Raw genomic sequence first — 13385 nt, 5'->3', positions numbered from 1 at the left:
TGTTGTCGCAGAGCAATGTGTGGTTAAGTGCCTTGCTCAAGGACACACACGCTGCCTCAGCCAAGGCTCGAACTAACGACCTTCAAATCACGAGACGAACACCTTAACCACTTGGCCGCATGCCAACACATTATAATTCACCCATACTTCCAGTATATTTCCTTGTTTTTCTCCATTGCAATTCCTCTGGTGTCCATGTTTTCATGAAATTGCTTTATTGGCAGCAACTGAACGCCCTAAGTCTGTCTGCGAGCAGCATCGAGAACGGGTAGAGTCAGAGATGCGTGGGTCCCAGCCCTTGGTTGGTATCCACATCCCTCAGTGTGATGACGAGGGGAACTTCAGGCCGATGCAATGTCACGGCAGCACAGGATACTGCTGGTGTGTGTACGAGAATGGACAGGAGGTTCTCGGGACGAGGACAGCCCCTGGAACTGGTCAGCCACGCTGTGGGGAGCTGGGTCAGTCACTTCTTTAATTGTTCTCAATCAATTGTTCTATGTTCAGCAAAATCCATAATTGGAAAAGGTTTCCATTTTTAATCTAAAATTGATCGCATTTGGAATTTGATATATGATCTGTGCAATGTCATTTTAAAATATGAAATATAACTACAGTTATTTAATAACTTACACAGCACGTTTCATACAAACAATGTAGTTTAAAGTACAATGGGATAAGGTGCAAACTGAAGGACAAAATGTTAGATTAAAAGTAAGGTTAAATATTTGCTTTCTATACAGACTGTTTCACTTTCTAGTTTAATCTTCCATCTTCTCTCCCTATGTTCTATTGCAAGTTATCTCAAATGTCCTTTCTTCACTTTTGCCACTGCTGTAAGTTAATTGACCAGTCAGATTTTCAATCTTTAAAAGTGTTTTTCTTTGTAATAGGGGAAAAAAAAATACTTGACCAGAAGTTTTCTATAGCAGAGAAATCCAGTACGTTGAAATCCCTGCACTTGCACTTGCCTGGCCTCTGCAAAGGGTCAAACTTATTGCCATGCTGTCGCACGTTGCTGGGGCTGTCAGTGCCGTGGAGCAGTGAGGTGGCCCCATCCCCATGCCTCAGATGGATCTGACAGCTGCCAAAGCTTGGCCTGAGGCTTTTCCCCGCTGTAAAGTTTACAAGTAATTCTTATAGATTTCTGTTCTTCTAAACAATGTTGTCGAATGTTTGTATACATTCGTAGAGAGCCAAAGCCAAATGATACACAAGTCAGATTCTGTTTTGTTGCTCCAGACTCCAGCATTTGCACGCTCTGTCTCTGATATTTTTAATGCCAATTCAAAGCCTGCAGATGGAAAAAAAACTTAAACCAAATGCAAAAGGTACAATTTAGCTCTTTCTTTGACGACTTGTGTTTTAAATACCTTACGTGTCCCTAAAAGTCAGTTATTAAATCTAAAGGAAGGATTGAGAGAAGGTAAGACTGTGCCCCGGTTTTCCCCTTGGGCCCAGTAAGTCAGGATTTCCCGGGACGGATCTTCTGCACCAGACCAATGTGGTCCAGTCTAGCCTGTTGCTTGACTGAAGAGTGCAGAGGGTGAGCAAAGTAGGTCTTCCACAACTGGCCCAGACAGGCACAGCTACTGTAATTATTCTGCCTGGCAGGCCCAATCCGATGTGATCAGTCTGAATGCTTTAGAACGTACTTCAGCCCATCAGCAGCACCATGCCGGAGTACTCTTTTGAGCTTCTCTTGGTGTTTTTGTAGCTCAGGGTTTTTAACGGGATGGGGTTGCAAGCCCCATGCCCAACCCCCCTCCTCTTGCAGCCAGGCTTGGCACCGCTGATTGTGCAGATGAAGGTTTTTAAAGGCCTTTGTTTCAAGGCAGGTGGCAGTGAAACAGGATTACTGAGATTCTATGTGGTGTCTCAAGAAGGTGATGTTCATTACTAAAGACCCCCACCATCCAGGACATGCTCTCTTCTTTTTGCTACCATTGAGGAGAAGGTACGGGAGCCTCAAAACCCACATTCAATGACATAAGAATAGCTTCTTCCCCTCTTCTGTCAGATTTCTAAACAGCCCATGAATACTACTTTGTTAATTCTTTCTTTGCATTATTTACTTACTTAACTTTGTAGTAATTTGATCTTTTTGCACTGACCTGCTGCCATAAAACAACAAATTTCGTTTCATATATCAGTGATAAAAAATATGATTCTTAATTATTTATCATTTCCCGAGTATATTTATCTTTGATTTGTTAGAAACCAACGAACGGCCAAAGACTGCTTGTCAACTGCAGCAAGAGCGACTGCGAGCAATACTGAGCCTGCGCAGACCCATTTCTGGACTCCACATCCCTCAGTGCGATGAAGAAGGGAACTTCAGTCCACTGCAGTGCCATGGCAGCACAGGATACTGCTGGTGTGTCTATGAAAATGGACAGGAAGTTCCAGGGACTATGACACCTCCTGGAACAAGTCAACCACATTGTGAACAGCCAGGTCAGTCATAAATAGTCTCATGGTAGTTTAGCAAAAATATGTTTAAAATGATTTCTATTTTACAGTGAGCTTTTCTTGGAACTTGTTGATTATCTTTGTGTGTTTTAGCAATCAGTTCTCATGGTTATGGTTGATTAGTGTATTGGAATTCTAAACCACTTGTCAAGTGCCAGGTCAAATGATTCATGTCCTGTGGTCCCCTCCAGAGAGGAATTATGCTTTGATGTTGTCTACTGTGGGGACATGACCATCAAATGGCGGTAAGCAAATGACAACGTCAAGAAGTCACCGTCGGCCATTTGGAAGAACACTGCCATCAGGGAGCAAAATCTGGAATCAATTAGCCGGTTAGATGCTTTCTGAGGGCAGGGAGAAAGAGTTAATATTTATGGTTGATGACCACTCAACCATAAATATTAACCAACTGGGTAAGTGAGAAAAGAAGTGTGTTTTAAGTTGTAGAGAGAAGTGGTGGAGAGAGTAAAAGGAATACTTGCAGGGTGGAGTCTGAGGTTGTCCAAGTGGCAAATAGCATTAGGCACCATCTACTTAATAAATAAGTAAGGACTGTTAGAGAGAAGAGAATAAGCACAAAAGCTTGCATTAGCCTGATTTGAGCAGTGCTAAGAGACAGAGAGACTGGGAGTAAGATAAGAAAACCGATTGACAAGGGGTCATTTTCCAAACTGAGCAGCGGTAATCAGCAAAGCAGTTGCCTAATCTGCATTTGGTGCCTTCAAAGTAGATTGTGCTATATTGTAGGCAAAATGAATGCCATGCAGTAGATTGAAAGAAGTTAAATAAATTGCTGTTTCACTCAGAAGAGCTCTTTAGGACACAGGCATATGAATTTACAAGGATTACAAGTTTGTTAAAAATCCTGGAATTGAAAGGCTGCCACTTGAGCCATTCTAGGTCCCGTGTGGCAACCCAGTGACCCAGGTGAACTCCTGAACACCCAGCTGCTGTCAAACTATAAAATGATACTTTTTCCTGCTCAGTACGAAGTTCCCAAGGAGCTTGCACTATTGCATTCTGAAGTGGGAGGGTGATCAGCCAGATGTCGTGGTGCACATCGGTACCAATGACATAGCAAGGAAGAGTGAGGAGGTCCTGGACAGTGAGTATAGAGAGCTTGGTAGGAAGTTGAAAAGCAGGACCTCGAGGGTGGTAATCTCAGGATTGCTACCTGTGCTACATGCCAGTGAGGGTAGGAATAGGATGCTCTGGAGGATGAACAAGTGGCTGAGGAACTGGTGTAGGGAGCAGGGTTTCAGATTTCAGGATAATTGGGACCTCTTCTGGGGCAGGTGGGACCCGTACAAGAGAGACGGGTTACACCTGAACTACAAGGGGACCAATATCCTTTCAGGGAGGTTTGTTAGTGCTACTGGGGAGGCTTTAAAGTAGATTTGCAGGGGAATGGGAACCAGAGTGACAGAGCTGACAGTGTGGCTGGGGTGAAAATAAATGATGTTAAAAGTTCAAGCAAATCCGCTAATAGAAAGGTTGTGAGTGGTGGTAAAAATCTTCTGAAGTGTATATATTTCAATGCTAGGAGTATTGCGGGGAAGGCAGACGAGTTGAGGGCGTGGATTGTCATGTGGAATTATGACGTTATAGCAATTAGTGAAACTTGACTACAGGAGGGGCAGGACTGGCAGCTTAATATTCCAGGGTTCCGATGTTTCAGATGTGATTGAGGCAGTGGAATGAAAGGTGGGGGAGTAGCATTGCTTGTTAGGGAAAATATTACAGCAGTGCTCAGGCAGGACAGATTAGAGGGCAAACAACAGGAATTCTGCAGATGCTGGAAAATCAAGCAACACACATCAAAGTTGCTGGTGAACGCAGGAGGCCAGGCAGCATCTCTAGGAAGAGGCGCAGTCGACGTTTCAGGCCAAGACCCTTCGTCAGGACTAACTGAAGGAAGAGTGAGTAAGGGATTTGAAAGTTGGAGGGGGAGGGGGAGATCCAAAATGATAGGAGAAAACAGGAGGGGGAGGGATGGAGCCAAGAGCTGGGCAGGTGATAGGCAAAAGGGATACGAGAGGATCATGGGACAGGAGGTCCGGGAAGAAAGTCAAGGGGGGGGGAACCAGAGGATGGGCAAGGGGCATATTCAGAGGGACAGAGGGAGACAAAGGAGAGTGAGAGAAAGAATGTGTGTATAAAAATAAGTAACAGATGGGGTACGAGCGGGAGATGGGGCGTTAGCGGAAGTTAGAGAAGTCGAGGTTCATGACATCAGGTTGGAGGCTACCCAGACGGAATATAAGGTGTTGTTCCTCCAACCTGAGTGTGGCTTCATCTTTACAGTAGAGGAGGCCGTGGATAGACATGTCAGAATGGGAATGGGATGTGGAATTAAAATTAGATTAGAGGGCTTGTCTACTGAGTCTTTATCTGTGGAGCTGAGAAACAGGAAAGGTATGGCCACATTAGTGGGTTGTATTATAGACCACCCGATAGTCAGCGAGAATTGGAGGAGCAAATCTGCAGAGAGATAGCAGGCAACTGCAGGAAACATAAAGTTGTGGTGGTAGGGGATTTTAAATTTTCCATATATTGATTGTGACTCCCATACTGTTAGGGGTCTAGATGGTTTAGAGTTTGTAAAATGTGTTCAGGAAAGTTTTCTAAATCAATATATAGAGGTACCAACTAGAGGGGATGCAATATTGGATCTCCTGTTAGGAAACGAGTTAGGACAAGTGACGGAAGTATGTGTAGGGGAGCACTTTGGTTCCAGTGATCATAACACCATTAGTTTCAACTTGATCATGGACAAGGATAGATCTGGTCCTAGGGTTGAGGTTCTGAACTGGAAGAAGGTCAAATTTGAAGAAATGAGAAAGGATCTAAAAAGCGTGGTTTTGGACAGGTTGTTCTCTGGAAAGGATGTGATCGGTAAGTGGGAACCCTTCAAAGGAGAAATTTTGAGAGTGCAGAGCTTGTATGTTCCTGTCAGGATTAAAGGCAAAGTGAATAAGAATAAAGAATCTTGGTTCTCAATGGATATTGCAACTCTGATAAAGAAGAAGAGAGAGTTGTATGACATGTATAGGAAACAGGGAGTAAATAAGGTGCTTGAGGAGTATAAAAAGTGCAAGAAAATCAGGAGGGCTAAAAGAAGACATGAGGTTGCCTTGGCAGTCAAAGTGAAGGATAATCCAAAGAGCTTTTACAGGTATATTAAGAGTAAAAGGATTGTAAGGGATAAAATTGGTCCTGTTGAAGATCAGAGTGGTCGGCTATGTGCGGAACCAAAAGAAACGGGGGAGGCCTTAAATGGGTTTTTTGCGTCTGTATTTACTAAGGAAACTGGCATGAAGTCTATGGAATTAAGGGAAACAAGTAGTGAGATCATGGAAACTGTACAGATTGAAAAGGAGGAGGTCCTTGCTGTCTTGAGGAAAATTAAAGTGGATAAATCCCTGGGATCTGACAGGGTATTCCCTCGAACCTTGAAGGGGACTAGTGTTGAAATTGCAGGGGCCCTGGCAGAAATATTTAAAATGTTGTTGTCTACGGGTGAGGTGCTGGACGATTGGAGAGTGGCTCATGTTGTTCCGTTGTTTAAAAAAGGATTGAAAAGTAATCTGGGAAATTATAGGCTGGTAAGTTTAACGTCGGTAGTGGGTAAGTTATTTGGAGGGAGTACTAAGAGACAGAATCTACAAGCATTTGGATAGACAGGGACTTAATAGGGAGAGTCAACATGGCTTTGTGCGTGGTAGGTCATGTTTGACCAATCTATTGGAGTTTTTCGAGGAGGTTACCAGGAAAGTGGATGAAGGGAAGGCAGTGGATGTTGTCTACATGGACTTCAGTAAGGCCTTTGACAAGGTCCCGCATGGGAGGTTAGTTAGGAAAATTCAGTCGCTAGGTATACATGGAGAGGTGGTAAATTGGATTAGACATTGGCTCAATGGAAGAAACCAAAGAGTGGTAGTAGAAAATTGCTTCTCAGAGTGGAGGCCTGTGACTAGCAGTGTGCCACAGGGATCAGTGCTGGGTCCATTGTTATTTGTCATCTATATCAATGATCTGGATGATAATGTGGTAAATTGGATCAGCAAATTTGCTGATGATACAAAGATTGGAGGTGTAGTGGACAGTGAGGAAGGTTTTCAGAGCCTGCAGAGGGACTTGGACCAGCTGGAAAAATGGGCTGAAAAATGGCAGATGGAGTTTAATACAGACAAGTGTGAGGTATTGCACGTTGGAAGGACAAACCAACGTAGAACATACAGGGTAAATGGTAAGGCACTGAGGAGTGCAGTAGAACAGAGGGATCTGGGAATACAGACACAAAATTCCCTAAAAGTGACGTCACAGGTAGACAGGGTCGTAAAGAGAGCTTTTGGCACATTGGCCTATATTAATTAAAGTATTGAGTATAAGAGCAGGAATGTTATGATGAGGTTGTATAAGGCATTGGTGAGGCCAAATCTGGAGTATTGTGTTCAGTTTTGGTCACCAAATTACAGGAAGGATATAAATAAGGTTGAAAGAGTGCAGAGAAGGTTTACAAGGATGTTGCCGGGACTTGAGAAACACAGTTACAGAGAAAGGTTGAATAGGTTAGGACTTCATTCCCTGGAGCGTAGAAGAATGAGGGGAGATTTGATAGAGGTATATAAAATTATGATGGGTATAGATAGAGTGAATGCAAGTAGGCTTTTTCCACTGAGGCAAGGGGAGAAAAAAACCAGAGGACATGGGTTAAGGGTGAGGGGGGAAAAGTTTAAAGGGAACATTGGGGGGGAGTTTCTTCACACAGAGAGTGGTGGGAGTATGGAATGAGCTGCCAGACAAGGTGGTAAATGCGGGTTCTTTTTTAAAGTTTAAGAATAAATTGGACAGATACGTGGATGGGAGGTATATGGAGGGATATGGTCCGTGTGCAGGTCAGTGGGACTTGGCAGAAAATAGTTCGGCACAGCCAGGAAGGGCCAAAAGGCCTGTTTCTGTGCTGTAGTTTTTCTATGGTTTTCTATGGTTTCTATTGTCAACATCTCTCCGGCGAAATGGAGATTCCAGACGACACTGGAATCAAGGAGGGAGGCTCAACAGCTGTGGCAGGGTTTGAATCCCATAACCTCCTACACAGTTAAATCCTGCGACATAGGAGACAGCAGCACTTCACTTCCAGATGAGCTCAATGCCTTCTATGCTTACTTCGACCACCAGATCAAGGAGGAACTATCATACACCCCTATGTCTCCCAATGATCCTTTGGTCTCAGTACCTGAAGATGACGTGCAGATTGCCTTCAAGAGAGTGAATCCAAGGAAAGCATCCGGTCTGGACGGAGTACCTAGCCGAGTACTGGAGACCTGTGCCGACCAACTGGCTGGCGCGCTCACAAATATCTTCAACATCTTCACGCAGGCTTCAGTCGTACCAGTGCCCAAGAAGACACGCTAACCTGTCTGAATGACTATCACCCAGTGGCACTTACATCCACATTGATGAAGTGTTTAGAGACACTGGTGTTGAAGTATATCAGCTCCTGTTTGAGTGATAACTTGAATCCGCTCCAATTCGCCTACCAGAACAACAGGTCTACAGCAGATGCTATCTTGTTGGCTCTTCACACAACCCTGGAGCATCTGGACAGCAAAGGTGCATATATCAGGATGTTCTCTATCGATCACAGCTTGGCATTTAACACCAGTATCCCCTCAAAACTAATCAGTAAGCTCCAAGATCTGGGCCTCAATACCTCCTTGTGCAATTGGATCCTGGATTTCCTCATTTGTAGACCCCAGACAGTTCAGATTGGCAAAAATATCTCCACAATCTCCATCGACACAGGAGCACCACAGGGGTGTGTACGTAGCCCCCTGCTCTACTCGCTTTACACCTATGACTGTCTGGCTAAGTACAGCTCTAAAACCATATACAAGTTTGCTGACAACACCACTACACGAAGAATTCTGCAGATGCTGGAAATTCCAGCAACGCACATCAAAGTTGCTGGTGAACGCAGCAGGCCAGGCAGCTTCTCTAGGAAGAGGTAGAGTTGACGTTTCAGGCCGTGACCCTTCGTCAGGACTAACTGAAAGAAGAGCTAGTAAGAGATTTTGAAATTGGGAGGGAGAGGGGGAGATCCAAAATGATAGGAGAAGACAGGAGGGGGAGGGATGGAGCCAAGAGCTGGACAGGTGATTGACAAAGGGATATGAGAGGATCATGGGACAGGAGGCCTAAGAAGAAAGAAAGGGGGAGGGGTTAAGCCCAGAGGATGGGCAAGGGGTACAGTCAGAGGGACAGAGGGAGAAAAAGGAGAGAGAGAGAGAAACAATGTGTGTATATAAATAAATAACAGATGGGGTACGAGAGGGAGGTGGGGCATTAGCGGAAGTTAGAGAAGTCAATGTTCATGCCATTAGGTTGGAGGCTACCCAGACAGAATATAAGGTGTTGTTCCTCCAACCTGAGTGTGGCTTCACCTTTACAGTAGAGGAGGCCATGGATAGGCATATCAGAATGGGATATGGAATTAAAATGTGTGGCTACTGGGAGATCCTGCTTTCTCTGGTGGACAGAGCATAGGCGTTCATCAAAATGATCTCCCAGTCTGCGTCGGGTCTCACCAATATATAGAAGGCCACATCGGGAGCACCGGACGCAGTATATCACCCCAGCCGACTCACAGGTGAAGTGTCGCCTCACCTGGAAGGACTGTCTGGGGCCCTGAGTGGTGGTGAGGGAGGAAGTGTAAGTGCGTGTGTAGCACTTGTTCTGCTTACAAGGATAAGTGCCAGGAGGGAGATCAGTGGGGAGGGATGGGGGGACGAATGGACAAGGGAGTTGCATAGGGAGCGATCCCTGCGGAAAGCAGAGAGAGGGAGGGAGGGAAAGATGTGCTTAGTGGTGGGATCCCATTAGAGGTGGCAGAAGTTACGGAGAATAATGTGCTGGACCCGGGGACTGGTAGGGTGGTAGGTGAGGACCAGGGGAACCCCATTCCTAGTGGGGTGGCGGGAGGGTGGAGTGAGAGCAGATGTGCGTGAAATGGGGGAGATGCGTTTGAGGGCAGAGTTGATGGTGGAGGAAGGGAAGTCCCTTTCTTTAAAAAAGGACATCTCCCTCGTCCTGGAATGAAAAGCCTCATCCTGAGAGCAGATGCGGTGGAGATGGAGGAATTGCGAGAAGGGGATGGCATTTTTGCAAGAGACAGGGTGAGAAGAGAAATAGTCCAGATAGCTGTGAGAGTCAGTAGGCTTATAGTAGACATCAGTAGATAAGCTGTCTCCAGAGATAGAGACAGAAAGATCTAGAAAGGGGAGGGAGGTGTCAGAAATGGACCAGGCCTCCTGTCCCATGATCCTCTCATATCCCTTTTGCCAATCACCTGTCCAGCTCTTGGCTCCATCCGTCCCCCTCCTGTCTTCTCCTATCATTTTGGATCTCCCCCTCCCCCTCCCATTTTCAAATTTCTTACTAGCTCTTCCTTTAGTTAGTCCTGACGAAGGGTCTCGGCCTGAAACGTTGATTGTACCTCTTCCTGGGGATGCTGCCTGGCCTGCTGCGTTCACCAGCAAATTTGATGTGTGTTGCTTGACAACACCGCTGTTGTGGGCTGTATCAAAGGGGTGATGAATCAGCATACAGGAGGGAGATTGGGAACTTGGCTGAGTGGTGTCATAACAACAACCTCTCACTCAATATCAATAAGGCATTTAGCACATCTATATGAAACATTGCTGTAAAAAAGCAGCATCCATCATCAAAGATCCTCACCACCCAGGCTATGCTCTTTTCTCCCTGCTGCCATCAGGTAGAAGGTACAGGTGCCTCAGGACTTACACCACCAGGTTCAAGAACAGTTACTACCCCTCAACCATCAGGCTCCTGAAGGATACTGGATAACTACACTCACTTAAGGACTCTGTTATATTGTTATTTCATGCTCATTCTTTATGGCTATTTATTTATATCTGCATTTCCACAGTTTGTTTACAGTTAACAGTTCCTGATGTTTACAGTTACTGTACTGTAGATTTGCTGAGTATGCTTGCAGAAGAAGAATCTCAGGGTTGTCTGTGATATGCATGTACTCTGATAATAAGTTTTTCTTTGAACTTTGAAGTTTGAACTTTGACAGGGAAGTCGAGAGAGCACAGGGGTCAGCAATGGAAAGGGTGAGCAGCATCAGGTTCCTGGGCATCCACGTCTTGGATCTATCCTGGGCCCAACACATTCATGCAATGGTGAAGAAGGCACGCCAGTGGCTTTATTTTGTTGGGGGTTTGCAGAGATTTGGTATGTCACCAAAGACTTGTAAGTGTCTACAGATGTGTGGTGGGGAGGCCTCTGACTGGTTACATCTCAGCGTGGTAGGGAGGCTCCAATGCACAGAGTGGAAAGAGGCTACAGACAGCTGTAGGCTCAGCTGGCCCCTGTGGCTCCATCACGAGCACAGCTCTCCCCTCCATCAAGGACATCTTCCAAAGCTGGTACCTTCAGAAGGCAGTATCCATCATTAAAGGCCTTCAAGTTGAATATGCCCTCTTATTACTACTGTCGGGGCAAAGGTACAGCAGTCTGATGACTCACACATACTGTTTTAGGAATATTTTTCCCCTGCACCCTCAGATTTCTGAACAGTTGATGAACCCTGCTCCAACATTCCTCTTTCCACTATTTATTTATTTTTGTTGCTGACCGTAATTTTTGTCTCGCTACCACGAAACAACAAATTCCACGACAGGTGTCAACGACGATAAACCTCGTTCTGATTCTGACTGATAACCTGCTCACTGAAGCATAGTTTGGGATTTGTCAGGACCATGTGGTGCCAGACCCCCATCACAAAATGGTTCAGGCAAGAGTTGACCAAAGGGCTGAATTGTGAGGTGAAGTGAGAGTTGTGGCCCTTGACACCAAGGTAATGTTTGACTAAGTTTGGTTTGAAGGAACCCCAGTAGAATGGATATCAGTGGGCATCAAGAGAAAATCACTTCAATGGTTAAAGTCATGTCTCAAATAAGGGAAAGTGATGTGTATGATTGCTGACCGTGTAGGTTTTCCTACAGTGTTGCAAAGTTAAGGACAAACAATCATTGTAATAGCAACAGCTGTTAAGGTGCAATATTTCAGCATAAGGAAGTTTAGGTGTGTATGTGTTGTTGTCAGGTGGTAGCTGTGACCTACAGCAGTAACTTTCACCCTGAGAGATGCCCCTGTCCATTGTAGAATCGATACCAGCGGCCCAGCCAAAACAAACCAATCCCTCCAGCACTGACGTCAGTAACTGGATCTCCTTGAAGAGCTCGTCTCTGACATTGATAGCACAGAATCAATTTAAAAAGTGTGCAGTAGTTGATAGCAAGCTCTTCACCTGCATTAAAGAAAATGACGTGCCATATATTGTAAAGCAGTGCAGTGCTATTTCGTGTGGTGGTCAGTGCAAAACCGAGCTCTGGTACAATCAGGTGTTTTCCCCACACAAAACCACCTTATATTGCAAACTTCTAAGAACAAGAAGGTTATTAGTCCTTTAAAACATATTGACTGACTGTGCTCTTTTTAAATCATCTATTCTGATCAAGAAATGTTACTTGACCCATTTTAAAAGAGCTGCGTTTTTAAATTATTGACTATATCAAAAGCATTTTTGTTTGTTTGTTCAGGAGACAATGAGCACCCAAAGACTGCCTGTGAGCAGCAGCGAGAACACTTAGAAACGATGAGCCAGCGTGGATCCCTGCCCTTGGTTGGTCTCCACATCCCTCAGTGTGATGACGAGGGGAACTTCAGGCCGATGCAGTGTCACAGCAGCACAGGATACTGCTGGTGTGTGTACGAGAATGGACAAGAAATTATTGGGACGAGAAGAGCACCTGGAACTGGTCAGCCACGTTGTGGACTTACAGGTTAGTCAGGGTAATAGTAACATGTTATATTAAATAGAGAAGTTCAAAGACTTTAATTATTAAAGTTTCTGCCTGGGATCTGAGTGATCCCTTTATCTGCAAACATAGGCTCCCAATCAATCTTAGCAAATTGTTTGTCTAATGATAACAGGATTAGACTTGTCCCAGTTTAGGCCTTTAACTTGTGGACCAGCCCTATCATTGTCCATAACTGCTTTACAGCTGGTGTCAAAGTGCTGCCCCACTTGACCAGCCTCATTTCCCAAGAGATTAATTGTTATCCTCTCCAGAACAGTGTCTACACATTGCTTCAGAAACCTTTCCTGAACATATTTAATGAATTCTGCCTACATCTGACCCTTTCCTATGTTTGTCCGAGTCACATCAGGAAAGTTAAAATCACCAACTCTTACAGCTTTATAGCTCCTCCAGCTGTCGGTGATCTCCCAACATATTTGCTGCTTTATTTTCCTCTGACCATTTGGGGATCTATAGTACAACCCCATCAACATGACCAGCCTCTTATTCCCCATAGACATTCCCCAGGAATGTTCCCTTTAATCAAAAATCTAGCTCTCCTCCTCTTTTGTCCTCACCTCGTTCATACCTAAGGCATCTATACCCTAGAACACTGAGCTGCCACATGTGCCAATCCCTCAACCATGAAATGTCACACCCCCTGAGCTGATCCATGTAATGTCACGTGCCCCCCCCCCCGGAGCCCATCGGTGTAATGTCACACCCCCCCCCGAGCCCATCGGTGTAATGTCACACCCCCCCCCGAGCCCATCGGTGTGATGTCACCCCCCCCCGAGCCCATCGGTGTAATGTCACACCCCCCCGAGCCCATCGGTGTGATGTCACCCCCCCCGAGCCTATCGGTGTGATGTCACCCCCCCCGAGCCCATCGGTCTGATGTCACACCCCCCCTGAGCCCAGCGGTGTAATGTCACGACACCCCCGCCCCTGAGCCCATCCATGTCCAAAGTTTGAATATTTATCAGTCAGGCTTTTTGCATTAAAATAAACACAATAAAG

At 45.3% G+C, this 13385-nt stretch overlaps 1 protein-coding gene across 6 annotated transcripts in view; it reads left to right on the top strand.

Moving 5' to 3' along the window:
* The window catches only part of nid2a (nidogen 2a (osteonidogen)), a 128810-nt gene that overhangs the window by 62467 nt on the left and 52958 nt on the right, over positions 1-13385 (top strand). For all 6 annotated transcript variants that reach the window (XM_063048759.1, XM_063048751.1, XM_063048741.1 and 3 more), the window contains 3 exons: positions 225-461; positions 2218-2457; positions 12105-12347. In XM_063048759.1, coding sequence (XP_062904829.1) covers positions 225-461; positions 2218-2457; positions 12105-12347 — 720 coding nt within the window. The remainder of the gene's footprint in view (positions 1-224; positions 462-2217; positions 2458-12104; positions 12348-13385) is intronic.

This window comes from Mobula hypostoma, chromosome 1, assembly GCF_963921235.1.
Source record: "Mobula hypostoma chromosome 1, sMobHyp1.1, whole genome shotgun sequence".
Taxonomy (NCBI): Eukaryota; Metazoa; Chordata; class Chondrichthyes; order Myliobatiformes; family Myliobatidae; genus Mobula; species Mobula hypostoma.
The sequence above is the reverse complement of the archived record's forward strand: the minus strand, read 5'-3'. Positions and strand labels throughout refer to the sequence as shown.